The sequence below is a fragment of the Lagopus leucura genome, unplaced genomic scaffold, assembly GCF_019238085.1.
Source record: "Lagopus leucura isolate 7727_CA_CO unplaced genomic scaffold, USGS_WTPT01 Super-Scaffold_810, whole genome shotgun sequence".
Lineage (NCBI taxonomy): Eukaryota > Metazoa > Chordata > Aves > Galliformes > Phasianidae > Lagopus > Lagopus leucura.
Window position 1 is genome coordinate 1927960 of NW_024962261.1, and position 24916 is coordinate 1952875.

At 38.6% G+C, this 24916-nt stretch overlaps 1 protein-coding gene across 2 annotated transcripts in view; it reads left to right on the plus strand.

Annotated features, from left to right (window-relative positions):
* ATG10 (autophagy related 10) overlaps positions 1-24617 on the plus strand; it is an 86841-nt gene extending 62224 nt beyond the window's left edge. Inside the window, exons 5-8 of one of the 2 annotated variants that reach the window (XM_042866337.1) lie at positions 3849-3946; positions 22632-22729; positions 22997-23128; positions 23534-24617. In XM_042866337.1, the coding sequence (XP_042722271.1) occupies positions 3849-3946; positions 22632-22729; positions 22997-23114 (314 nt within the window). In that variant the 3' untranslated portion in view covers positions 23115-23128; positions 23534-24617. The remainder of the gene's footprint in view (positions 1-3848; positions 3947-22631; positions 22730-22996; positions 23129-23533) is intronic. The other variant, XM_042866338.1, reaches the window with a different exon arrangement.
* Positions 24618-24916: the final 299 nt, after the last annotated feature.

The following is a 24916-nucleotide window of genomic DNA, read 5'->3' on the forward strand; positions in this document are numbered from 1 at the left end:
TTTGAAGAGTTTACTCCCCTCCTGGGTGTAGGTTCCCTTCAGGTATTGATAGGCTGCAATGAGGTCACCCCGCAGCCTTCTCTTCTCCAGGCTGAACAAGCCCAACTCCCTCAGCCTGTCCTCATAGGGGAGGTGCTCCAGCCCCCTGATCATCTTAGTCGCCCTCCTCTGGACCCTTTCCAAAATCTCAATGTCTTTCTTGTACTGAGGGCTCCACACCTGGACACAGTACTCCAGATGGGGCCTCACAAGAGCCGAGTAGAGAGGGACAATCACCTCCCTGTCCCTGCTGACCACCCCTCTCCTGATGGAGCCCAGGATCCCATTTGCCTTTTGAGCTGCCAGAGCGCACTGCTGGCTCATGTTCAGTCTCTCGTCCATCAGGACCCCCAGGTCCTTCTCTGCCGAGCTGCTCTCAAGGACCGCTCCTCCCAGCCTGTACAGGTGCCTGGGGTTCTTCCGGCCCAAATGCAAAACCTTGCACTTTGCCGTGTTGAACCTCATTAGGTTCACTCGAGCCCAGCTTTCCAGCCTGTCGAGGTCCCTCTGAATGGCATCCCTTCCTTCCACCCTATCAACCGCACCACTCAGCTTGGTGTCGTCAGCAAACTTGCTGAGGGTGCACTCAATTCCCTCATCGATGTCATTAATAAAGATGTTAAAGAGCACCGGTCCCAAGACAGACCCTTGGGGGACACCACTTGTTACCGGCCTCCACCTGGACATAGAGCCATTGACCACCACCCTCTGTCTGCGGCCTTTCAACCAATTGCTTATCCATCGGGTCGTCCACCCATCAAATCCACTTCCCTCCAATTTGGAGATGAGGATGTGGTGGGGGACCATGTCAATGGCCTTGCTCAGGTCCAGGTAAATGACATCGGTCATTATAGCCAAGATAATCGAAATCATAGCAATCTGAGCTTCTGATAGGAAGGCTATAGTGGCTGGTGCAGGTGAAACAATTGATTCAAGCTCACAGCTAGTGAAAGGGAGAAGCAGAACCAATATTTAGGAGTTTTTGATTCCTGTCCTTTAGCACCTTTCTCTTAAAAAAACCTTTGGTGGTTGTTTCTCAGGTACTTTTGGCCTCTGTTGCAGGATAGGTGTCATGTTTGTTGCATCAAAGCCTGTGTTTCACCTGTTGGTACTAATGATGGCTTGTGTGCAGATTTGTGGCTTTCTGAGCACAGTGTTTCAAAAAGGTACAGTAAGCCTAGGCTGGCCCACACACAGCTCCTGCTGTGTGGTATACATTTCCTTTCACTCTTTGTGGCAAACTGTGTGATTATTTAATAAGCTGAATTACACAAAACCACAGATTTTCTCCTTTGTCGACACACCAGCTTCCAGCTAGACCTAGTGCAGGGCTTGGGACGAGCAGCAGACACCTCAGCCTCTGGGTGGTTGACGAATAAATAAGCACGTTGCTGAGTGAATTTGCAGCCCACACCTTCCTCTGCTGCCATGTCTCTTTGCTTGTTGCTGCCTTCCTTTTCCAGCAGTGCTTTCTGAGTTGAGCTCCACTATGGAGAGCTGAGTATAGAGACGCAGCAATGGCAAGGCCCAATGGCTGCTAGGCCCCGCAGGTGCCACAGGCCCGTTGATAACAACAGCAACAATTTTTGACCTGCCTGGCTAGGCAGCTGGATGTGCGGGGATTGCAGAGATGCAAAATGGACTGCTGAACCTGCGAATGCTGGCAGCCCTGCAGAGGTGGAGTAAAAGTACCCAGAGAATACAGATGTGTCTACTTGTGCAAGGGTGGGAGCTTGGGAGAAAAATGGCTTCAGTTGTGTTGTACTCACATAAGCCAAGGAGTTTAAAATGTAACACCACATCCACTCAGGTTAACTGAAATTAGTTTTATCGGAAATGCTTGTATTCCAACTTGGAAACAGCAACAAAAGAAAGCAGGCTACCAAAACTTCAAACTCTTCTATTTCTCATACTTCTGTCACAAATTTGGGATCATAATGTATTTTTTATTCTATTCTGTTCTGTTCTAGTTTGGTTATTTTATTTTATTTCTTAAATGCAGAGAGAAAATGCTAGCATTTCAGGTCTTCATCCTGCAAGGGGCAATGTGGAAACTGCCCATTAATCATCTGTCCTTCTAGGAAACCAAACTGGTCAAGCTCAGTTAAGAATTTAGGAAGAATAGGAATTTACTTGGAAGTATGTATGAAACCTTGCTCAATTAAAATAAAAAAAAAATGACCGATTTCAAACTCATTTAAAGTTTAGTGAAACATATTAAATTTGTGAAGAAAATTCAAAATTTGCAAGGGGCTTAAATCCAAACATATTTCACTATGTTAATCCCATGATCAGAATGCCCAGATCAGTTTTTTTGTTCCTATGTGAAATGCTGCAATCCCTTTATAATAACCAGTGCCATTTTTTATTGTGATCTCACTTAGGTAATGTAAAGGTTTTAGTTTAAATTTATTCATATTTTTGTCTGAAATGAAAATAATACTGTACTGAAATGGAACATGTACTCCTTTTCATACATGAAGTAAAAGCAAAACTGGTGATTTCTAACTATAACATGCTTAATACTTGTTATGTACTCTATCATTTCTATCAATGTAAAATTTAGTTGAGCAGTTTAAGTTAGAGATAGTTAAAGTTAGAATAATACATTCCATGTGTATAATCTGAATTTGCTCAAGGGATGTTCCAACAGTTCACAAATACAAAGGTGTACAGAGCAAAATCGAGAGGAGCAGATGAAATTTTTTATTGAAATGTGTGTTATTTTACATTTTGCACTGGGACTTGTTCTGGACTGCCTTAGCAGGCAATCAGAAAACTGAAAATGGCATTTTCAATACAAAATCCATGGCATTTTGTATTACCTATACACTGATGATCTGAATGTAAATATTTCTTTCTAAACTTGACTTACATGCTAATACCAAATTTCTTAGTAGGTGTTAGATCGCCTCCAGAGCAACTTTGATATCTGCCATGATAGGCTCTAGGACATGAAGATCTAGCTGGTCTCACCTTCCTGAAGATAGCTTAGTGTATCTACCGAATATTCTGTTGCCTTCACAGATGCTTCATTTGCTACATATCTTAATGCTCCTGCTCTGTCATGCTTATGTAAGGGCAAAACTTGGAGCTGCGTTGTAAAATGTGTGCAGAGACTGAAACAGTGGCAGTAGGCAGCTGTTGTTAACTTACACCTAAACGTGGTATTCAGATGTTAATTTGGTGCATAAATCTTGTTCATTTTATAGATGTGAAAGTGTCAGTAGAATAAAACTAGTTATCACACAATAACAGTCTCTGACACTTAATAAATGCTAAGATGTAGCTACTTATTGAAAATATATCCAAATATCCTGCTGCTGTTTGTCAAAAACAAATATTCAGGAAAAAACCTGACGCTTATTTTCAAAATGGTTGACACTAATATCTTGGCATAATCCTAACTAAAAGCCTGCAGCAACAATGCAGTCATCTAGGTTACTGAAGGGCAGTGTTCTTCAATCTCTTTTACCCAAGTGTTTTTTTACATAATTAGTTTAACTTTACAACTTGCAACCTGGAAAGTAAGTTGTTGCTCTCAGGTGACAGAGACAAAAGATGATCAGAGTGTTTATGTCAGTTTTGAGAATTCAGGATAGTTTTATACAGATATCCAGTTAGGATTTGAACTGTGCTGTACCGGAGTTATGAGGCCAGAAGTGTCTCAATCACATTTTGATATGATTGTTTCCCTCTCCCTCCAGAGAATCAGTATTTTTGTATTTACTTTTGCTGCTCTCTACTAAAGATACTGTCTACTTAAGTGTGTTAACTGTGGGTGCTTTTTCCCCTTCCCACTACCACAGATGGAAGACCTTTAACTCTGGATGAAATTTGGAAAAGTGTTCATGTGTGCTACCAGGCTCGTCTGCAGGAAGGGCCATGGGACACTATTACACAGCAGGTGAGAAGCCACTAGTCCTTTACACAATTGATGAATGCAATATATGCCCAAATCCTTGCTGGTCTTATTTCTCTTCTGTATGCAAATAAAAGTCTTACTGAGGTGCTGTTTGAGCCACTTAGCCAACTACAGTTTCAGACCTGGATTTTGAAGAATTTACCACTTAAAACTGAATGTGACATTATCTCTCACTTAAAATAATTTTCCAAAGCCAATCTTGAAATTTTGAATCTTGAAAATCTTGGTGATTTGAGTAATCATGGATTTGGGTACATAAGAAAGTAGTCTTATTTACCTAAGTTTTGTCTAGTAATGCAACATTTCCCAGATTGTCTGCTAATCAAATTACTAAAAAGACTGTATAATTTTTTATTTTAAATAAATTTCTAATTGCTAGGATTGAAGGAGAGAAAATTTATCTCTCAGTCAAATAATATGTTATTCCTGACAACTGTGCTTAAGAATCAGTGATTAATGAATACTGTTTTACAAGAGGAAACAGATTAGTGAACTCTGCTATCACTGCCTTGTTTTAGAGCTATTCAAATCACTTTTATTTGAAGTGGTCTTGAAGTCACTAGACTATTTCAGCAATTTATACCATGTTTCTGGGGTTGCATGGTGGCTGTCTTGAAAATAGTCTCACTTGTGCATAGGAAAAGTGACATGGCTCAGAGCTGAGCTGATTGCTCCAGGCCTGCAGTTCAAATTTGGACAAAGAGTGGAGACTCTCCAAGTGTGAAGTCTTTATCATCAGATGAACATACTGATGCCTCTATTCTTCTACTGCTTCAGTCACTGGCTTCTTGATCTTAGCTGTTTCCGGGTACACAGGTTTCTTAATACAGCAGCTGGCACAACAGGAATGTAGCCTCAACTGAGGTCTACAGGTGTTCCCATAATTCAACTAATACAACTTAATTACTGTTTGTAAATAGTACTCAGTCATGGGAACACAGGCAACATTCATGTTTTTTCAGCCACAGACTATTATTTGTATTATAATAGCTCCCTGGGAATCTCACAGACATTGGTTAATCCAATGTTCACTGTGCATTTCTGAATTCTAATTGTGAGTTTGCAGATTCTCTCATAGTAGATGCTTTTAAATAAAGTGTTAATTACCCAGCTTGTCTACTGCAGAATGAAGATGAGAAAATTAGATTTTATGCTAGCAGGTAGCTGTCTGTCTGTAGGAGAAAGTTTTATAGTTCAGATTGTAAAGTTTTGTGATTCATAGCTGAAGTTAAAGATTTGTAGCTAAGTGATCACTGTTTCTGCATAGAGAGGCAGAGGATTCAATTAACTTTGCCTTCATTGAATGTATATTCTTGCATTCCTGGTAGATAGAGACCTATAGTCAGATGATAGAAATCTTTTGGTGTTAAAATCTTTAGTATTTCCCAGCTGAGCTGTTCTGGCTTGTGGATAGTTTATACATGTAAAAATATATAGATGTGTTTGCTGTGTGCATGTTGGAGGTGTTTTTGCCTTCTAATACAACCTTCCAGATTCCTCTGTGGCCTAAAGCCACATTCACATTCAATAGATAGCACAGTTTCTTTCTTTCTATTTGATGCAAAGCACTGCAAGAACCTACAACCCTGTATAGATAATAAATCATAATGCAGTGCTACTGAGAATAAAGTATAAAGAATATGTTTGAAATATATAAAATCAAAGTAATGGAAGCCAAAGGAAAACCAGAAAACTTCCACCCCAAAATTACTCTTAATGAACAGTAAAGTGAAACTGTCCTACATCTTATAGCTGGAGATGTGTATGAGGCTTACACATGCACTTGTTTTACGGATGGTAAAATGTATGGCATGCTGAGCCTCTTGACTTGGTGGTATTTTCCCAGGGGCAGTTCAGCCTATATGAATCCAGTGACAAACAGAAATTATGATATGAGAAAGAACATTTCCAAGAAATTATTAGTTATATAGCAAAATACTTTGGAACATAACACATCAAGGTGTTACTCCATTAAATAATGTCCATTAAGCAATGTCCATTAAATAAGGACATTGCCGACCAAGTTAAGCTGTTTCTTCTAGAATAATACAGACTGAGCCTCAAGCATGATACTGAAACTGCTGGCAGGTAGAAGCTGGAGATGGTAAGATCCTTCAGCTGTTCTAATAAACATGCAATTTAGAATTACTTTTTTTCCCCTATGTCTTCTGCACACGTCTTCTCCATGAAGCCTATGTACCTGTGGCTTAAGACCATTGAATTTCACTGTCCTGAGTGAGGTAAGCCTGCTTCACATCAGTATTGAACAGAGTCCATAGGCACCAACTGCATTCCTGCATTGAAAATGTGCTTTTCTACATGCCTGTGAGAGAGCCCCTGGGAAAGTGGCTTTAAGAGGTCTGTAGTTTTAATTTTAGATGTAAGCAGGAAGGCACCAGGCAGTGAGGGTACATTCACTTGTGGTCATTCATTCCAGTGACCAGAATATAAAGGGAATGCATGTTTTTTGGTACGTCTCTGACAAATTTGGAGGGGAGGGAAAGCACTGGCACAATTAGCTGTGCCAACACTATTGTATTACAAGAGCTGGCAACTGCTGGTATAACACCTACCCTTGTAAATTGAGAGATACGTATGCCAGATCACATATAAGACAACAGTGAAAATAAGAGAATTCTCACAGAAATTATAAAACATAATACAAGCATACTGTAAGTAATAGCCAGCAAGGCTCAGATCAAAACAAGTTAGGTCTGCAAGAAAAAGCGTGTTTTTTGCCCTCAAGTGGGTCAGGGTTCTGAAATGAAAGATACAGTTTCTCTTCTCTTCTGCATTTCTGCTGACCCATTTTGTTATGTGGGTTAGGCTTTGCCTGCAGGGACACAGATCATGTAATACAAGTCACTGGGCAAACTCACCACAACAAGCTTGCACTCTCAGTACACATGAACAGCAGAGAAAGAACATTTAGGATTTTGCTCCAGAACAGACAAAAAATTTTAAGTTCTACAAGCAATTCACCATTGGGAAAAAAATGAACAAAAATGTCATTGGATAATTATTTAACTTTTAACCCTTGACTTAAACGCTTGGTAGGCTGGGGAGGAGGCAGTCACACTGCCACATGTAAGTCACAGATCCACAGGTGTCAACTGAGCATTTGTAACTTATATTCTGTGTCTTTTATGAAATTTTCATACTCTTCCCTTTATATCTGAGACCAGAAGTGGAACAGTACCTAAGCGCTAAAGAGCTTAGATGTGTGGGAAATACATTGCCAATGTAGTTAAAAACAGATTTTAGGTAAAATTTGAACTTTTTTTTGTTACCTTTGATTATCATTGGAAAGTCACATTCATTTTTAGAGAACGTGCCTTCAGATGTTTTTACTGACTAGATGATTTTTATTGCAGAAAGCAGAAATCATCTAGTTACCTTGTCATAAATAAATTAGTATGATAAGGTTGCATAGTATTTTATAATGATAATTGATAAATGGTGATGATTTAATTGCACTTCCTCTAGTAATAATCTTAAAATGCTCAAATGAAGTTCCCATGATTGGCTTTCTTGTGAGTTAAATCTCCCTGGAGTCTTCAGTCATCCCTTTTCTACATCCGGAGATAACTTGCTTTAGCTGTTTTAAATAATACAAATCAATTATAACACACAGCTGTTTAACAAAACTTCTAAATGTTGCTACAGGTCTCTGTGGGTATTTCCTGATGGTTTATAATGACATCAATTTAGCACACCTGGTAAGATCTGTGTGAGCTGGAAGTAGCTTAATTCTGCCATAACAGGAAAATTAAGGAGTATTTATGGATTACTGTTGCATTTTAGAACCCTTGCCAACTGTGATTTTAGCTTCTTTTTATGAAGAATCAGAAATGGAATTGCAGACATTGCATGTCTGTGTCCTGAATAGTTTTCTTGTAACTTGGTGAGTGCTTTTGAGGATATACTGTATTAGTTATTACTCCCTACGTATTTCAAAAGAATGGCTCTGTGCCTTTTTGAATTAATGGATGCTAGAAATGGGTTTTTCTGAAGAAGCTGCTTTCTGAGTGTCTGGTGTAACTTTTCCTGAAACGCAAACAGAATAGCTTTCCTCAACTGTCCTGCAGTTGATTTATTCTGTTGTATGGGAATTAGGATGAAATCCCAGCCCTGCATTGCCCTTGTCAATATCCTGGGGGAACTTCTGGATTCCTGAGGCTTCTAGCCCTGTTTTTTTTCCTTTGGTTGCATGGCATTTCAAAAGTAATTATTAAGCTGGCTATATATTGGCCTTTAGAATGAATAAGAGATGTAAATGTTCAGGCGAGTGGATTGGAGAGAAACAGAAATATCACAAGAGAAGCTGAAAACAGGATGAATGTGAAAATAACTCTGAAGGTCCTGAAGAGATTTCAATTCATAGTAGAGAACAAAACAAGAAACATTCTGCAAAGCTTTGAGCAACTGGATCCAGCTAAAAGAAATTTAAGGTAAATGGTAATAGTAGTCTATACAAAGGAATGAAGAAACGAGTCACCATGGTAATGGATGCCATCAAGATGTGTTTCTCTCACATATGCTCTGATATTTAGCAGAGAAATCCAGTATCACTTTAGGTAGATATATAGTGGCATTGCATATAAAAGCTCCAACCTAATTGTCCTCCTTTATGTAAGCCAATGTCAGATCTGCCATATGAAAATCCAGGTACGATGTACCAGAGGTGTCTTGTTGGCAGAAGCCCAAAAGTGACATGGTGCAATGCTAAATGATGAGACAATCCAATAAGTATAGGAGAAAGTATCAAGACCAATCAGTGGAGAGCAAAGAACAGAAAAGAAGCAAGGTGGGAGAAACCTTACTGTTTAAGTGAACAGGTTTTGCCATGGGTATGGTATAGTTTATCAACCCGGAATTCGTAGTACACAGATAACTAAACTTAAGTTCATTTAAAAAGGCTGCATTTTGTCTTTTGTCATTTTGGAAGTCTCCCCTCATGTGAGTGACATGCAGCAATTAAAAGTGACTGCATAGTTACAGCCACCCCTTGAGTACTGGTGAATGTCAAATTTTGTCTTCTATTTTTACACACCTGCTTTTCTAACTTACGACCTGGTGATACATACAATTACCTATTAAAAGTGAACTATAAAGACCTATTTATTTTCCAGACACCTTCTAGAAGTTGTTATGAAGTATTGGAATATTTACTGGATTGGGCAGTAGACAAAGGCAGAATTCGTTTCCATCTTGTCTTTGTCCTGACAGGTGTTTATAAAACTGTGTCCAGAATAGAGAACTTTAGTAGTGGAAAGTGAAATGTTCTCACCTCAAAGTACCATGTAGGTTGGTAGTGAATGGCTCTCCTAGGAAAAGCAAGCAGAAAAGAAAGCTGAATCTAGGTCTCTTGCATCTCAAATGAGTTCTCTAGTTGCTTATAGAGTCAAGTGGGGTAAAACAACCATCTCTTCTTCCTATTTGATATGTTCTATAGGAGACCAGGTTTGGTAGGCTTGCTATATGAAGGCTGTGGGATACTCTCATTGCAGACATGCTAGGAGTCAAAGATGTTGATCTTATTCACAAGTTATAGTTGTTTATGCACATAGTGAGAAGCAGAAAACTGCTTTTTTTTTTCTTCTTTTCTTTTTTTTCAGGGGGGACAGACGTGGTAGTCTGAAAAACAGATATTCCTAAGCTTAGAAAGAAGCTGAGTGAGAATTTCAGAGGATGTTGGATATATACCCCTGAAGATGTGTGCCCAAGTCCATTTTTTTGTTTTTCTCACTTGTGCCAGTCTTTGATATTTTTTCATTTGTTTCTGTTTTGAAGCAAACAAGATAATTTTAAAAGCTAGTGAATGAATCTGATTGCAGTCAGGAACAAGCATCACTGAAAGTTTTGTTACAAAAACAAAACTGTGAGTGTTATGTTGTCATAAACCACGACCTTCCTCTGAGAAACGCGTAATCACAACCAAGTGTATGAGCTAAGGCTTAATCAATGCATAGGGATGATAGAATGTAAAATAAAACATCCAAGGATAGAAATCGAATTGCATTATAGTAGGAGGTTCAGCAGTTGAAAAACTGCCCAATAAAACAAGAATGAAAGCTTGGTGGTTGAAGGTCTTGTAGGAACAGTCTAAAAAACTAAACTGTGACTCAGGGCTCTGAAGGATTATGGAAGTTACAGACTGTGTGCTTCCTCCCTCCTTCTCTGTACCAGTTTTTACTAAAAGCAGTTCAGACCCAGCGTATCAATTATCAAAATGTGAATTCAAAATCTGTGTGCATATCCCTGCATGCGAGCAGACAACTTTCATGTATGGTATCATGATTTGGTGTTTTGCTTGTGTTAGTGCCTTAGAGATGCCCCAGAAAGAAAGACATTGACAGCATTTGGGTACTGACTGTAAATGCAGTAACTGGTGAGATCAGATGCAGGCCTGAATTTCAGGACTATAGCAACTCACATTTCCTGTCAGCCTGAAATTCTGATCCCAATTGGGTTCAAAAACTTAGATTCTTAAGAAGTTTCCAGTGTTAGAAAAGATTAATGTAACGGTCTAAGTTATCGTAGAATCATTAAGGTTCAAAAAGACCGTAAGATCTTCCAGTCCAACCATCCAGCTGTCACCACAATGCCTACTAACAAGGTCCATAAATGCCACTTCTACTCTTTTCTTAAACACCTCTAGGGACAGTGCTTCCATCAACTCTGTGGGCAGCTTGTCACAGTGCGTCACCTCTCTTTCTGAGGATAACTTTTTCCTAATATCCAGCCTGATCCTCCCCTGGTGAAAGCTGAGGCCATTCCTGTCACTGTTAGCCTGAAGAAGAGGCCAATCCCCACCTTGCCACAACTTCCCTTCAGGCAGTTGTAGAGGGTGACATGGTCTCTCCTGAGCTTCCTCTTCTCTAGACTTAACAATCCCAGTTCCCTCAGCCTCTCCTTGTAAGACTTGTACTCCAGACCCCTCGCAGCTTCAAGGCTCTATTTCATGCATACATCTTCCTTAAAAGATTATTTCTCCTTTGGTATGTTCCTGCTGTTCTGTAACCAATAAATTCCTAAGAAAGAAAGATCATTGTTGTCTATGCGGTAGCCTGTTAAAAGATCTTATACAATGTTTAAAGTCTTAGCTTAAAAGCTCACCTTGTATAACCCATAAATAGAAACCAACACCAGTTGAGAAAGGCTGGTGGTGATTCTACTGTTTTCCTTTTGTTTGTGCATCTTCAGTTTCAGACTATTCAGCTCTTTTTTGATTCTTCACTTACAATGACCAAAGGTGTTGGTATTTACTAATAACACCTCTACAACAAAAAGGGATTTTAGCAGCTCTGTCCCACAAATTTACTGGTATTAAGTTTCAGAATCATAAGTAAAAAGGAATTTTCTTACTTCTGACTTTTTTTCCCATATTTATTTGTCAATTTCATCTGAATCATCTGTTTTTCTTCTGTCATTTGGTACTTAGCAGGTAGTTGTAATATCATCTCTCTTTCATGTCCATTCTGTCATATAAAAAGTAGCTTTCCAAACGTAAACTTCCAAGAACAGCAGAGAACTGCAGTATTTTTCCAGTGTCTGTGCTTTTTCAATATGTAGTTAAGTATCTGAAAGACATATTCTTTATAGTACTTCAATAATCCTGTCCATTACATCACTTAATTTATAGCAGTGTTAACAGAAAAATCAATAAACATTATTTCTAAAATGTCAGGGATGTTAATGGTGTGATTTAGAAAAGGAAAAAGATTCAAAACTCTGAGCAGAGCACATTGATATAGTGTGGTAGAGGCACATCTTGCTGAAACTGTGGTAGGGAGGATTTAAATCATTATGGCTCAGTCATCTTGAAAAATGTGTGTAGGTAGCTATTCTTAGACATACAAATCTTTCTTGCCATATTGTGGGATTTTGCTAAGTGGGGGAGGCTGTATAAAGTATATCTTAACAGAAGGTTGCTAAGATTGCTCTTAAATCATTTTGAGTCATATCAACAGTTGCTATGGATCCCCTGCTAATATTTTTGGAAAATTATTAGTACAACATCCTGAGGAAAGGGAATATTACCAGCATGGATTGGAAGGTTGTTTCAAAGGGAAAAAATCTAAGAATGGAGAAGTGGGGTGAATACTTGTTTAAAACTAAGAGTTTCTGTGATGCATTGAACTTCTGTGGCTGGAAACAAGGAACAGTATTGTACGATCTAGCAAGTAGGTTTTGTTTAAAAATTAAGCGTTAATTAATAATGCATAGTCACAATGAGTCAAGTTTCTTCCAGTAAGACTTTATGGGCATAAACCTAGTCTGACTAATTTCATAGGAGGAAAAGACCAAATGGTAGACTAGTACTAAATGGTGTAACATAAACAAAGAGGCTTAGTTGATAATGTTCGTATAGAAATAAAAAGTGGTAGGAGGATCCTTGCCAATTGCCAGTATACTGTTCAGGATAGCCTTTCAAGCCCGAGCATTCAGGCCTAGTGCTTGAATTGATCAGTTATTCTGAAGTAGAGGTTTAATAATATTTCAGCACTGATTCATAATTAATTGAATGAATTACAGTGTAATAGTATTGATCCTCATCGTTCTTCTTCTGTAGAAAAAATGAGTCAATGCTACATGTCCCATTTGCAGTTTCTCCGGTAAGAGGAATTCCACAGATATCTTCTGGTAGAGATTTTTTGAAAGAGATGAAATGACATATTTTCTACCTGGTCTGACATTATTCATTGTGAGCTGAGGTTGTCTTTCCCTTGCAGCAGACCTGTATGGATCCAGCAGTTCATTACTGGAGCGAAGCTGGGTAATGAATGTTCCCCTCTTATTGAATGTTTTTATGAAAAATTCTAAAACACACGGTAACACTAATTGCACAATATGAGAGAAGTGGTTATCACATATGTCATATTCAATTAAACTCCATGTGAAAGACAGCTGACACGATCATAAAACTAAACTTTGCAAGAATATCCAGTTTTGTTTCTATAGCATGGGCTTTTGGTCAAGCCCCTCTGCAGATTTTTATTTTTTTAAAATTAGTATTAATAAAGCTCCTAAATTGCCATTTCAAATGGAATTTACGCATTTATGCCTAAGCACCTGTGCTCTCAAGTTTTGGAAGCAGCTGCTATCAGCAGTTCAAAAGCATTTAGAGAAATTAATGGAACCACTTGTCCACAAATGGCTATAAAGTTACTCAAACACACTAATAGAACAAATATGCTGGAGCTGTACAAGGGGGATGAACATCAGAAAAGGAGCAAACTTGTGTTTTTCTAAAATGGTCTTTCCAATTGCAGCTGGAAGACACAAGATATGTTGCTGGATGGATTTAGTACAATCCAGTAAAGTGCTTCTTGCATTCTTACAGCAGTCTGAGCTTCAAGAAACATAATGAAATCATCAGAGAAGATGGATATCCTCTACAGAGTCAGATAGTTAATGAAACTGCATGGAGACTCCAAAGCTCACAAAGCCATGTGATGTCTCTTAAAGTTGAAAATTGACTGGAGCCCTACTATAGCTCCCCTTTTTGTGTATTTTATTCTGGCTGCATTGCAGCATAATTCGAGAATAAGCGGATATACCACTTAAAATGTCCTTGCAGAATGGGAGCTTTTGCTCCTAAAGACTAGGTGAGCTCACACTTGCATAAGATTTTGGACTCAGGAGAGAGTCTGGTGATTCACTTTTGCTGTTACAGACACTGATGTGTTCAAAGTCTGTTTTAAATAGATTCTGGATGCTGGATCAGATCAATCCATTTGATCAGTCAACAAAGCATTTAGTTGCTGAGTAAGTACTCAGCAACTCAGCAACTAAAGTACTGAGAAGCTTCTTCACCATTGCTGGAGACAATTTCATTTCCTTTGTGCATTTCCTGCTGTCCACTTTTGTTGTGCCAGCATTTCCTTTTCTCTTGGATATTAATCCCAGTTTAAACTTCTGCCTCTGCTAGATTGAATATGAAGATCCTTGACTACCTTCAGCAAACTGTGACAGGTCAGGCTTGTAGTTCATACACTGTTTGTAGCCTACTGTGGAATCTGTCATGAGTAAAATTGTTGTGATCATTGACAGTGTTACAGTGTCTGTGCAAGAATATAACATGTACAGTTTCAGTATTCCAACAAATGGTATTTCAAGTAGCAGGCAATACAAGGTCCTTTAAGTGAAGGAGAAGAAAGCGGTCATCTGGCATTATAGGAAGAGACAAGGAACAAAGAAAATCTTCCGTTGGCCCAAACTCAGAATGAGAGATCACTCGCACTTTTATGGACCCTTTATTGCCTATATTTATTTATTTAAATAAATGTTAACTATTTATTTATAGTTAAATTAGCGTCCTGCTGCTTTGCTGCAGCAGAATTTTGCTTTTCGTTCATTACCATGTGGTAACTGTAACTGTTTGACTGTGCTATAGCTATCAGTCAAACTAACTTACTGGTAAACAATAAAGAGGAGATGGAAATATTTGCCATCACATTTGCTAGTTGCAGTATTTCAAGCTCAAAATTCCAATGAAACCTCTCTTTCCAACATCTTTTTGTCTAGGAACTCCTGGAACTATAAAGTGAGCCCTTTAGGGGTGCATTTGTCAAATGCTATTACAGATTATGATTTTTTCAATGGACCATTTTTTTTAATCAGGGTGGGAAATCTGTCCCCAGTATCATTTCCATACTTCCACAGCTTGCTGGATCTTTCAGCTTTGCGCCTTAGTTGAATCTCTTAACTTAAGAACAGATTTTAAATAGTAATTAATTAAGTCTATATGCTACATAACTAAAATTGTGACAACTGAATTAATCTCATTTTGGCAAGCATGGAAGAAGAATCATCTGTTTATTTTCATGGAAAAATGGCTGAGATGTCATTTCTTGACAATACAATTATGGACCTGCCAATTTTTAGCTATAGAGTTTTCTTAAAGAATCCTAAATGCAAGTTACATGCTTCTGAGAAGTTTAGGCTTTGAAAATAGTTTTATCTGAGTGTCATCTGGTGCTTTGATTCCAATTGTTCTTAAATTTAATAATCAGAGCCTCATTTTACAGATGTAAGTGTTAGCAGTGTTGTCTATTTTTGATGTATGTTATGCTCGTCTTAGGTATGCTTTTCAAGGATATTATGTTAGATGTTAAATAAAATACTAAATTTATATATTAACAGTAAAAAAGGATCTTCGCCTCATCGCTCTGGAATTGGTCAGATGAATTGATTTCAGGAATGAGGCATACTAGATCTTGGTTATCTAGTTGTTTATTACACTTTTTAAATTCTCTGCTCTTCATGTATTACAATAATTTGTTAACTCTGCACAAAGGTACACATACACATCAGATCTTTCAGAATTTCTGTTGTTAACACTGTTGTTAGTTAGAGAAGTCACTACATAGAGATGACGTTTATCTTTTGAATACACCTGAAGTAGAAAAGACCTAAGATGTTAAGTAAACTGAAGTAAAAGTTCCTATTTAAACTCATTTCCATCTGCTGCCCTTGAAAACACTATTTCTGGATAACAGGCTTTTTCTGTGACTTTTTAACTTGTGTATTAGACAAGAGAAGCAAAAAGCTGTCTTCAAAGATTGTGGACAGAAGTACTGTTCTGGTTTTGGATACACTCTGATAGTTTAAAGCTATCAGGAAAGCAAGATTGATGTGTTTATGGCATTTGACTGCAGACATGTTCAAGTGTCACATTCAGCAGAAGCTGCAGCTGTCAATACAAGTAGCAATAAGTTAGCAATATGGAGGTAACATGTGTGTGGAATGTGGTGGTCAGATCTCTGTCCAAAGCAAGAAAACAATTTTACTGTAAAGTGTAGACAAAAGACTGCATTCAGGCTTAATGTCATTAGCAGGGTTTTAGATGTCATTTATAGGAAAATCACTGTCAATTTGTACTATGAAATGTTTCTTCAGAACCATAATTTACACCTTCTTGGCCATGGTGGATTCAAAGCAGCAGCGAATACGAAGTGATAGGTGTGCTTCATCCCACAGAATTTCTGGGTGTATTGAGTAACATCATGTATTTGTGCTGTGGAATCTGCCAAAACAACTCCATTTTCCTCAAGAAAAATCACAGCAGTTTGATTAATTGCTTTTTCAACTTGGACTTCAAACTTGATGCAAAAAGAAAGCTTAGTTGGCTGTGTGGGGTTTGTAGTAATAGAAGGATTAATATAAACTTGCCACTGAAGTTAGTTGGTATGTTTTTACAGATGCACAGGGAACACATCTATTAAATCATAAGGACAACTTCAACGGCTCTTCTGCAAAGAACTCGAGCATAAATCAGAATCCCTCTGGGGGCTTCCCCAAAAAGGGATTCAGTAATTGCATAAACTTGCTTTTTTTGATCTGGTTTTCACTTTCTTGTTTCACGGAGTCCTTAGCCAGTCTGTAGTTTTCCTAGCTCAGTATCAGTGCAGATTTATTTTGTTTATCTCAGAAAATGCAGGAGAACAATGATAGCTGCACTTTTATAGTCGTTTTTTAGCAGTTTTTACAAACAGAAGTAGGTTGTTTCATCTTCAGCAGGCTTAGCGGTAGGAGTGCTTCTGTGGGTGTTACTGCAAAGTTACAGAAACTTTCCTCAGTTATATCAGGAGGATGACTTGTCTTCTGTTTGTGAATTGGAATCAAGGTGACTAAATATGTTACCCATTCACGGTAATAAACTGTATCCCAGGCTCCCTAAGATAAAAGGAGCTTTTTAATTTTTTTTCTTTTGATCTCACTGTTATTACTGCAAGCGCATTTCTTTCACCAGCTTTTTTGCCAGTCTGAAGGCTTTTTTTTTTAATTATCATTTCTCTGTAACCAATACCAGTCCTGTTACTTAAACATGAGTTTTATGAAGTGGCTGCATTAACAGTAATGTTGTGACCCGTGTCAGTAGAATGGAAAAGTGCTATACAGTTAGTATTCTAACAGCTTTATTGCTACGATCTGCACCTTCTTACTGAGTGATAAAAGTTCCTGGTGTAATTGCATTTCCATAATGCTGCTTCTGCAGCATAGCAATAGTAATGGAGTTTCTTTTGTAGTATTTGCATTATTAGAGGAAAAACTTGTGTAAGAAAAAGGAAACAGTAGGAGAGAAACATTTGGAACATTTTTCATCTGACAGCTGTTGCTGTACTGTTGCCTTTGCACCATAGCTGGTTCTTGTAATCACAATGTGCATACGGCTCAAAGTTCCCGTAGCCCTCATTCATAGGAGTTTGTTACTTCTTACTTGCTTTTTTGAGCCTGAACTGTGCAGATGTGTAAGTGAAATATGAAGTCATCTTTTGACTTCAAGTTCAACACATGTTAGGTTTCACATGTGTACAGTTATCATTCTGTTTGTGGGACATGTGTTCAATCGGAAAAGCAAAATTTATTACTGTTTATCTGAATTAGAGGAATTTGATTTTATTGAAAAGAAAGGTATGTTGGCATATATAGAAACAAGAAATGAAAAAGGAGTTTGTGAATTTGAGGTTGTAAAATACTTCTAGCATCATAATCCTGAGTCAAGGATTTTTACTTAAAAGCAGACATTTAACTGTGGTTAAGAGTTGGTGAAAAGAGAAGGGCATGCAGCTTCTTTATTCATCGTGTCACTATTCCTGTGCCCATCAGTGGAAGAGATTTTGAGGTAGTGTTTTATTAATTCTATGATCTTTGTCTGACCTGATAACTGGGATAACTGATAACACTGGGATAACAACTGGGATAACTGCTGGGAAGATACCTGAAAATAATTGGTTCTGGCTTATTTGGTAAGGTATCCCACATGGAAGTTCTCACACCCTTCAGTGAGTTATTTTTGTAAAGTGACATCATGCAAACTAGATCTGGGCAGAGGTAGTTCAGGCACAAATCTCTTGCACTATCGTAAATGGCCATAAAAGTTATGATGTATGCTCAGAGGCAGGTTAATGTAGCACTGGAGAAAATAGAAGCCATTACTACTGGACAATCTCCAGTTATGACACAGAAGATAAATGGTGCTGTTACAACAGATGTACTGACAACAAAATACCTACTGGCAGGGGAGAACAGCAGAGCATAGTTCAGCTACCTACAGGCAATTACCCGTTACCTGAAGTAATGTTTATTTTTAATTTAAATCTGACATGGATAGTATTTCCTACGTGCACTGCTAGATAAAGTGACATAATCCAATTTAGTGGAAGTTTTGTATTTTATTCTCCTTGCACTTAGGAGCTACCCAATTTTTGCCACTGTTCAGATTCGTGTCACTGTGTTACAGGCAGTGCACAGAGAGGGGATGAAGCTTACACCTTCATTCCTCATAACCTTGTGAGGGAAATACGGTTGTGTTAGTAAATGATTACGGAATGGGTGAAGGACGGAAACAGAGCCTTTGTGTCAGACTTTGAGAGCAGACCTTTCCACAGCACACAAAAAAAGTTGCTTCTAAAACAGAGGTGTTTTTCAGTCTCTGGTAGCCAATAGTGTTCGCTTTTCATTGTTGCCAAGAGCTGAAGCACACTATCTAACATAAACATTAGTGGAAGAAGTTTAAGCTTGCCAGTTTGACCTCATAATCCCATCCTAGTAAACCCACCCCAGCTGCAGGGATGGTTCTGGCTGCTCGGCTAACAAGTAGGAAGCTGTCACACTGCTCAGTCACATCAGTCAGCGTCCTTAAACAAAGGTACATACATCAACAAACTCCCAATAAAATATTTTACATCTCTCTTCCACCTCGCTTATTTGGTTTTATATGAGGGAGCTGAGCAAACAGCTACAGAAATGGGTGCAGATCATCCTTTTGGGTCATTCATGAAGTTACTTAGTAAAGACAGTTTCCTGCAGGGAGCAAATTTGGCAATGATTTGAGCTTTCACATTCACTGGAGCTAGTTGCTCCCTGTAAAAATCTGTTTTCCCATTAAATTTGGTTCAGACTCAGAGATACACAGATGTGTGGTGGATTGCAGTGCTGAGCAGCATTACAGGTCAGTGTAGTGATAGCTGCAAGAAGATAAAGTTGCAAATTTCAGACAAACTGCCCAGGTATTGCTGTCCAGAAGAGTTGAGAGCAACCTCTAAATGGATTCTTTCCATACAATGCCAGTGACTGATTGTGACAATTGACTTGAAAGTCTCACACGCAGTAAAAGGCGCTGCAATATGAGTGATCAAAAATGAGAACGCTCTTTGTTGTTTAAAGTGATCTTTTTCTGTGTGTGTAAAACTTCGGTAGGACTTTATTCTTTCCACCTAACAGGTGTACAGAAGAGTTTAACTGAAGGCTACTGTTGCTGTCCTAGCATTTTACTTAGAAAACTATTTCACATGCACATTGCCTACATTTCCTGACAGAGCACTTTGCTCCTACCTGGACTACCCCTGGGTTGACAAAGTAAGCCACAGCTCTTAGTTCTGGACGCATATGCAGCCACCACCACCAAGGCTCTAATTAATGCTGATTTGCCTGTGTGAAGCCAGACAGTTGCATATACAGCCATCATATAATAAAGAGTTCTAGCCACTGGCAGCCCAGGCTGACTCTGAACTGGTGACCTGACAATGAAAAGGCTCTGTTGCTCGATATCCATTCTGAAATCATTCAGAACTTTGATAACACTTGATTTTTATTTTTTTTATTTTTTGGCAACTGTCTGGTTGTTCCTCCTCAGGTCTGCTGTGTCAGTCATTTAACCTTGAATATACATTAAGCCTCATGGGGAGTCCATTATGTACAGGATTTGGAATGCAGAATTGGACTGAATCAGATCTGGTGCTCTCAGAGTGTTTTCCTTGACTGCTCAGCAGCTCTCCTCCTTGCCTCAGCCATTTCCCTTTTTAGAGACTCCTGATAATGGGCCTTGGCTTGGTATTTCTTTTATTCCATTCTCCTTTTGTGTTCTTCCTGTCAGACATGCAGTGTGTGATGTATCCCTGTCTTTCAGGCTTCTAACAGTTCTGAACAGTGTGCCATTCTTGCAGTTTCATTTCTTTTATTTAGGGTGGAAAAAACAAACTGATGCAATAAGCTTGTTGAAAAATTCACACTTCAGACATAGCTGTTTGCTTGACATTATGCCTGTTATGCCAATTTCTTGCTGAAGGATCTGTGTAGTAATAAAACTTTTCTGACTTCATGGACTCTTCATTGTTGACATTAAAAATTATGTGCATTGTAGCAAGATTTGGACACTGGCACTTCCGTTGTTTCAGAAACTGCATGAAGAAACTCTTAATAAGTTGACAAACATGGTAGACTTGGGAGGAGGAGAGTTTGACTAAACCAAACCAACTGTTCTCAGACCCTTTGTCACATGCTCATATGTCATATGTTGACACTAAAGATAGGACCAAGGATTTTACCCTCTTGGAAAACTGGGTTGCAAGGCACTCTGCTTTTTCATGTGGACATCTAATGTTAGAGCTGGGGAATTCTTCAGTCTCACTATGTCGTCTTGTAAGAAGAGGAAAAGCTAAAAGAGAAATGCAGAACGTAAGGTTAACTAGTTATTTTAAAAAATGACCTCTGGCCTCCATTTCTCATTCATTGGTAGTTGGCTCAACCAAAAAGTAGGAGGGGATAGAATGAAATACATGCCACAAGATGGTTGGGATTGACTTCAGGCTCAATATTCAGCTTTGAAAAATTAGGGTTTTTTTCAGAGTGCTAAGATATTTAAAGTCCAGATGATCTTCTCCATTCTTTTTGGGTGTGCATATTAACTCTTTATATTCTTCACTTAAGGAAATTGAGTTAAATTGCTGCTTTTATCTTTGTTTAATTATTTTGCTAGCTAACAGTTTTTACTATCTTTGAGGACTAACACTGGCACAAGCTGTGTGTTTTCTAGAATTTCTTAGAGATATAAACTGACTTAAGTTAGCAGATAATTTGAATGTATTTTTTTATTAAAACTGTCAATATTTCTCAATGGAAAAAAGCATCAGTTCACTGTCACCAACAGATGGTAGCATTAATGCACAAGTTATCTACTTGCACTGCAGAGTAAAAACACAGCCTTCTGAACATTATTTTTATGTGTTCTGAAGCTTTTGGAAGTTTTTTAAAGCTCTCTTAGACAAAAAGTGATGGCTCCTCAGGGGTGTGTTTTCAGCATCAGAACCAACTGTCCTTTAACTGAAAGAGACAATATGGGATACGCCCTCTTTGCTGAAGATGACAGGCCAGGATTTGTTTTCTGTTCGTAAGCAAAGAGTTGGAGAAGGAGTTTTTACTGTGTAGCAAGAAATCTTGATGAGCCTTCTTTCTTCAATGTAGGCAGTGCAGTCACAATATGCAGTCACGGAACCAGGGAACTTTGGCTGCAACAGCCTGGACAAAGGAAATATGTATGTCTCAGAGCATTAAATTTATGTGTTTTTTTTCTCAACCAAACCAGAAATGGAACCACCACTAGAAGCAAACTGAACAGGGTCTTTGCCCAGGATCAGTTGCCCATCACATCAGTCCTTGTTGTTGGTATCTGCTGAGGTCAGAGTGAGCAGCCCTGTGCTGCCAACCAGGCTCATGTCACAGAGGACATAGCGTGGAGGTGATGACCCTGTTGTTTACTCCGGGTGGCCTGTGCCTGGTTCCCTCCTTGTCCCTCCTGTGCATGGTGCTTTGAAGCTTCAGCAGATGGCCATGCACACTATGCTCAGTTGTACATAAGTTGCCTTAGCCCTTTATGTCTGACATCCTCCTTGCCTGGGATCACCCCCTAGCTGTTCCCTGGTATCCCATATTAAGTCTTTATACACTTGCTGAGTGTGAGGGTGAGGTAGAATTTGTTTGTTTTGGTGGAAAGCAATAACAATGACCTCAGAAGCATTAAAAAATCAGTTTCCCAAGGCATGGTGCATGGAGACAGTCAGATTGGCTGATGTCCTGGTATCATGGATGTAAAAGCAAGTGTGAGATTCCTGTTACAGCCAGGGATTGAGTGCAAGCTTGATTAAGTCAGAACATATACTCAGTGTGAGTGGCTGTTGGAGAAGAAAGCAAAAGCTTTATGGAACATTGGATTGAGTTTTCAGTAGCTCCCTGTGCTGTGTGAAGTTGGAAAGGAATGCAGAAAGTTTTGCTGTGGGGAGTGTGTCTGAATGCAAACTTAAACACAAAATTGTTTTTTTCCTCAGGACAATTTTGATTAGGCTTCCTGGCAGTGAAAGTTCAGGACATTTTTCTGTAGAATAGCCGAAATCAGGATATGCCATCTAGTGAAAACTAAAGCCACCTCATTGGCTCTTCCTCTTTCTTGCTTCACCTTACAAGCTCCTCATTGAACTCTGTTTAATTCCCAGCAGAAGTTTGACAGGGCTTTATGTTAAAGAAATTTTCCATGGAGCAGCTTTGTTTTACATATTACGTGTGATCAAATGCAGTAGTTTTGCTTACACTTGCATTGGAGAAATACTGATACAGTAACTTGAGCTGCTTTTGGAAACCTTTACATTTGAACTAAAACTGTGACATAATGTACTTGGTGGTTTTATTTCTCCTTTTAGGTAAGATAATGTGCTGTTAAGTATTGATTTGTTAACAACTTAGTAGAAAAAAATGTGGGTTCTGAAAAAAAAAAGTTCTGAAAAGAGAAGAATTGCATCAAATGAACCCTTCTACATCTTTTTCAAATGCAGGTGATATATTTTCTGTTTTCTTTATGTATAATAAAACAACTGACATTATTTCTTAGGAGCATCCCTTACTTGGACAGCCATTTTTTGTTCTACACCCCTGCCGGACTAATGAGTTCATGTGCTCTATAATGGCCGGTTCACAAAAAGACAACAGGTGAGAAACACTACTGTGCTTTGCAAGGTTTATGTGCTGTAGAGTTAGCCGGGAAGTGGAATTGGGCAGAACAACTTCCTTGGTCCAAATGGAAGGGGATTCTGTATGGTCACTTCACTGCTGAAAATTATAACGCACTTGATATGGCTCAAGTGAAGGAGGAGCTCCATTTTAAAATACCTTATTACTGTCAACTATATCTGTAATCCAGGAAAAGCTGAGTAAGAGCTTTATGGATTCTTTAGTGTCTTTTTTTTTTTTTTCTAGATACAGAAATTACATTGTATTGTGGCTAAGTACAGTAGGCCCAGTTGTGGGTCTAAGTTTACCCTTGAGTTACGCAAAGCTGGGACTTGAAGAGAATACAAACGCTGAAATTGATTGAAATCTTATTGAAAGGTAAGAAAAAGTCGCATCACCTCCATCACCTCTTCTTTCTCACATCATCCTCCAAAATTATAAAAAAAATAGATAATTGACAAAAACATTATATTTGCCTCTGGAGCTCTTTGTTCAGTTCATTTAGGACTCAGATTTTGGTATTGTGCTTATACAACTGCCTTGTTACCTTTCATGTTTTGCAATGGAAATTTGCACTGAGAGATATGTTTGGCACAGTGCTGTGACCTTTCCTGTCAGAAGGTTCCTGAGAGGGAGATATCTCCCTCTCAGGAGGGAGCAGGTATAAGAGCATATTGTGGCAGACCTTCCAGTTCGTGGTTGATGGTGCCGTCTGTCAAAACTCTGCTGCATTAATTTGAATTTCATCCTTTCTCTTTTTCCTGTTTGATGTCTCCACTTCAGACCCCTGAGCTTGAAGACAGGTAATACAGCCATGTAGTAAAGCCACTGCAGACTTTTCTAGAGAAGAAACAAACACAGACTGAAGGAATTCTGTGTGATTGGTAAGCAGTGTAACACTGAAAGATAACTATTCATGGCTCTTTCTTTGGCAAGCACTTGCCTAATTACAGGTGAATCCTTAAGAGTTGGCTGCAGTTCTGATGGCAACTCCCAAACACCACCAATACTTGTTCTCCCTTGTGACAGCACTGACCCTCTGAAGTTGCTCATTTTCTTCCTCTGCTTTACTGTGATTATGGCCTTCATAGGGCTTCACACAAATGCACATACCTGGATACAGAGTTGAAATGCTGTGTTTGAGCCTACTTTCACCTTTCTACTGCATAGTGTGTGAGAATATGTACAGAAAGGACTTGCAGAACGTGGCTTAAGATTGTAGCAATCCTTGTATGGGACATTGCCTAGGGACCATCTTCTCTAGCATACGTTGACCCTCATATTCCACATTACACACATAAAATGTCCAAATCCCAGGATTATGTTGTTACTGAGCAGGTATGGTTCTAGGATTCAAGGTGCCTAATGCTATCCTGTGAGAACTTCAGGCTTTTACCTGCCTCAGTGCCTCTGAAGGAAGCTTTGCCATACCCTGAGGGAGTAACTGTTGTAGTCAAATTAGTATTTATCACTGTACTAGTAGTTTTCACTTTTTGTCCCTGTCCTGCAATCTTTGCACAAGCATCCCCTGACAGCTGTTGAAGTTTGAGCAAGTAGGAATCACACAGTAGTGCAGTCAGTGAGAAACAGACGTAACTTCTGTACAAGCCATCCTGGATTTCTTCCCAGTCACATTTATGTGTAATATAAAACAGACCACTAGTATGATGGAATTGAAAATTTTACTTTTTATGTTCAGCATTATCTAATGTATGCCACATCATAGCCGGAAATGTAAGATACAACGGTTTTCAAATTGTTTTTTCTTTTTTTTTCTTTTTCTTTTTCTTGATGTTATGATTGGTTGCATATTTTAAATTTGCATCATATGTTTTTAGTGGATTGAAATAAAGCCCTTGAAATTTCATTGGTGCAGCATTGTTTTCAAACCCATTGAAATTAATAATAAAACCACCTCATTTATCCTATTCTGGGTCATACCAATCAGAAAAGGCATTTTTCCATGTAAGATTTGTAAAATATGGACTTCCATTCATGTACTATGGCAACAGCTACATTATCTTTCTTAACACTTTCGGTAACGTGCTTGATGGTTACATCCATAGCCCATTTTGAAACTTAAGATTTGCGCAGGAGGAAAAACAAAAAGCAGATAACAGCAGTTGTAAAAGCTGTTAAATGTTCATCCCTACTCTGTCATCTTCA